The sequence below is a fragment of the Betta splendens genome, chromosome 22 (genome assembly GCF_900634795.4).
Source record: "Betta splendens chromosome 22, fBetSpl5.4, whole genome shotgun sequence".
In the NCBI taxonomy this organism is placed as follows: domain Eukaryota; kingdom Metazoa; phylum Chordata; class Actinopteri; order Anabantiformes; family Osphronemidae; genus Betta; species Betta splendens.
In genome coordinates, this window is record NC_040900.2 from 8987851 (window position 1) to 8989804 (window position 1954).

At 48.5% G+C, this 1954-nt stretch overlaps 1 gene segment (V, D, J or C); it reads left to right on the top strand.

The window, feature by feature from the left end:
• The first annotated feature begins 351 nt into the window (after positions 1 to 351).
• On the top strand, positions 352 to 1623 carry LOC114848772 (T-cell receptor beta-1 chain C region-like). The segment is given in 6 exon segments: positions 352 to 373; positions 465 to 524; positions 615 to 1007; positions 1089 to 1115; positions 1219 to 1325; positions 1402 to 1623. Coding segments are annotated over 6 exon segments (627 nt in total).
• The last annotated feature ends 331 nt before the right edge of the window (positions 1624 to 1954 follow it).

The window sequence follows — 1954 nt, forward strand, 5'->3', positions numbered from 1 at the left end:
CCTCGGTAAGAACCCGCTGTTATTAGACGCAGGCCTGAGCGCTGCTGAGTAACGCTTCGCAGGCGAAGGGGACGATCTGACAGACACTAAGTCACAGCTGAGGTGCTTTGGTCAAATCGTCCTTTACGAGCTTTAAAATCAGGACTTCAACCTCTCCCTCAGCTTGTTCTCGCGTCGCCTGATGTGTAAAATGCTCGTGGCCAAAGACACCGGCGCCGGTGCAGGAGGTTCGGTGGCGTCAGGCTGAGCAGCTTTATCTGCAGCCGCGCGTCAGTGTGAATAACTACGAGCCAGCGTACTTCGGGCAGGGCACCAGGCTCACCGTGCAGGGTAAGCAGCGCGTGCGACGTGATGCCTACAGCTCCACACGAAGGTTTGTGTGTTTACGGTGCCGTCTGGAAAAGTAGACGCGGCGAAAAGGTGGTGTAGCGTTTGAGGCAGCCCGTTTTTAACATGTGAGCCAGCGGTGTGCTCCGGCTCCTATCCGGCTTATTTTGGAGAAGGGACCAAGCTGACAGTTCTGGGTGAGAGTTGCTTCAAACTCCCAGTGTTTGCTTGTTTTTTGTCGAATGCGTCCAGGGTTTGATGAGCTGACGCCTAATAATGTGCAGCAGATTTGTGGATTTCAACTCGTTTATTTTCCTGTTTCTCTGCAGAAGAAGGACATAAGATCACTCCACCAAAAGTCAACCTGTTTTCACCTTCGGAAAAAGAGTGTCTAAAGGATAACAGAGACAAGCAGAAGAAGAAGACGCTGGTGTGTTTGGCCAGCGACTTCTACCCGGACCACGTCACCGTGTCCTGGCTGCATAACAGAGAGGTGGTGACGGACGGCGTGGCCACCGACGCCGCCGCCGAAAGGGATGGCAAGTTCTACAGGATCACCAGCAGGCTGACGGTCCCCATCAAGATGTGGTTCAAGACGGAAAGCGAGTTCACCTGCAATGTGAACTTCTATAACGGCTCAAAATACACAGATCACACGGCCAGTATTACTGGAGAGAAAGGTGCGTTCGGGCGTCATCTGAATCTGACGGTTGTCTGTCATGTTCATGTTCAGCCGCTCTAATCTGTTTCCTCTCCCTCAGCTCCTGATGTAGGCGTATGGACAAATGGTACAGTTGCTTCTCAATGCATTCATTTAATTCATTTCACACATTGTCGGCTGATGGAGTTTAAGACTCATGCCTTTTGTCTAAATGTCCAAACTCTCTGCAGAAAACTATTTGAAGATGGTAAATAAGATGAAACTCTCCTACGTTGTCATCACCGTGAAGAGCTGCGCGTACGGAGCCTTCATCGTGTTCCTGGTGTGGAAGCTCCAGGTTTGTCATGAAACACGTGAGTCCACGGGCAAAGGCGCCGAGTGTGACATTAAGACCGTGTCCTTTCTGGTTTCAGGGGTCAAAAGGGAAGTAGAACCACCGGGAGCTGAGCCCTACGTGACGCCGTGTAAATAAGGATTCTTATAATGTTGGAGTAACTTCATCCAGTTCTGTGTTTACTCTTATGCTGAAACGTTTTCCAGTCTCCAGTTTGTAGTTTTTATAGTTACTGTACTTCATCGCTGTGAAATGCTTGTGCAAAGGTTCTTTCAATAAAATATTTCAGATTTTGGGAAAAGTGCTTTGACGTCTCTTACTGTCACCCACATTTACATGCACCTATGATCAAAGCACGATGACTGATTTGGAAACACGCCAACACGCTTCACACTCACTCCTTCCAGACACGGACGTGTTTTCAGCAGCTCGTCGACAGTTTGATTTCTGAGAAATCGACCCGTTCACCCACACAGAGATGGAGCATCGCTCAAAAGCTCACATGCAAATTCATTCAGATTTAGAAGAGTTTCCAGTGAGTTTGACCTTTGACGCTTACATGAAATCCTGACACTAAACTGCATGAGCAAACCTGTATTTTGACCTTTTTAGGAAATCAATTCCATATTCTT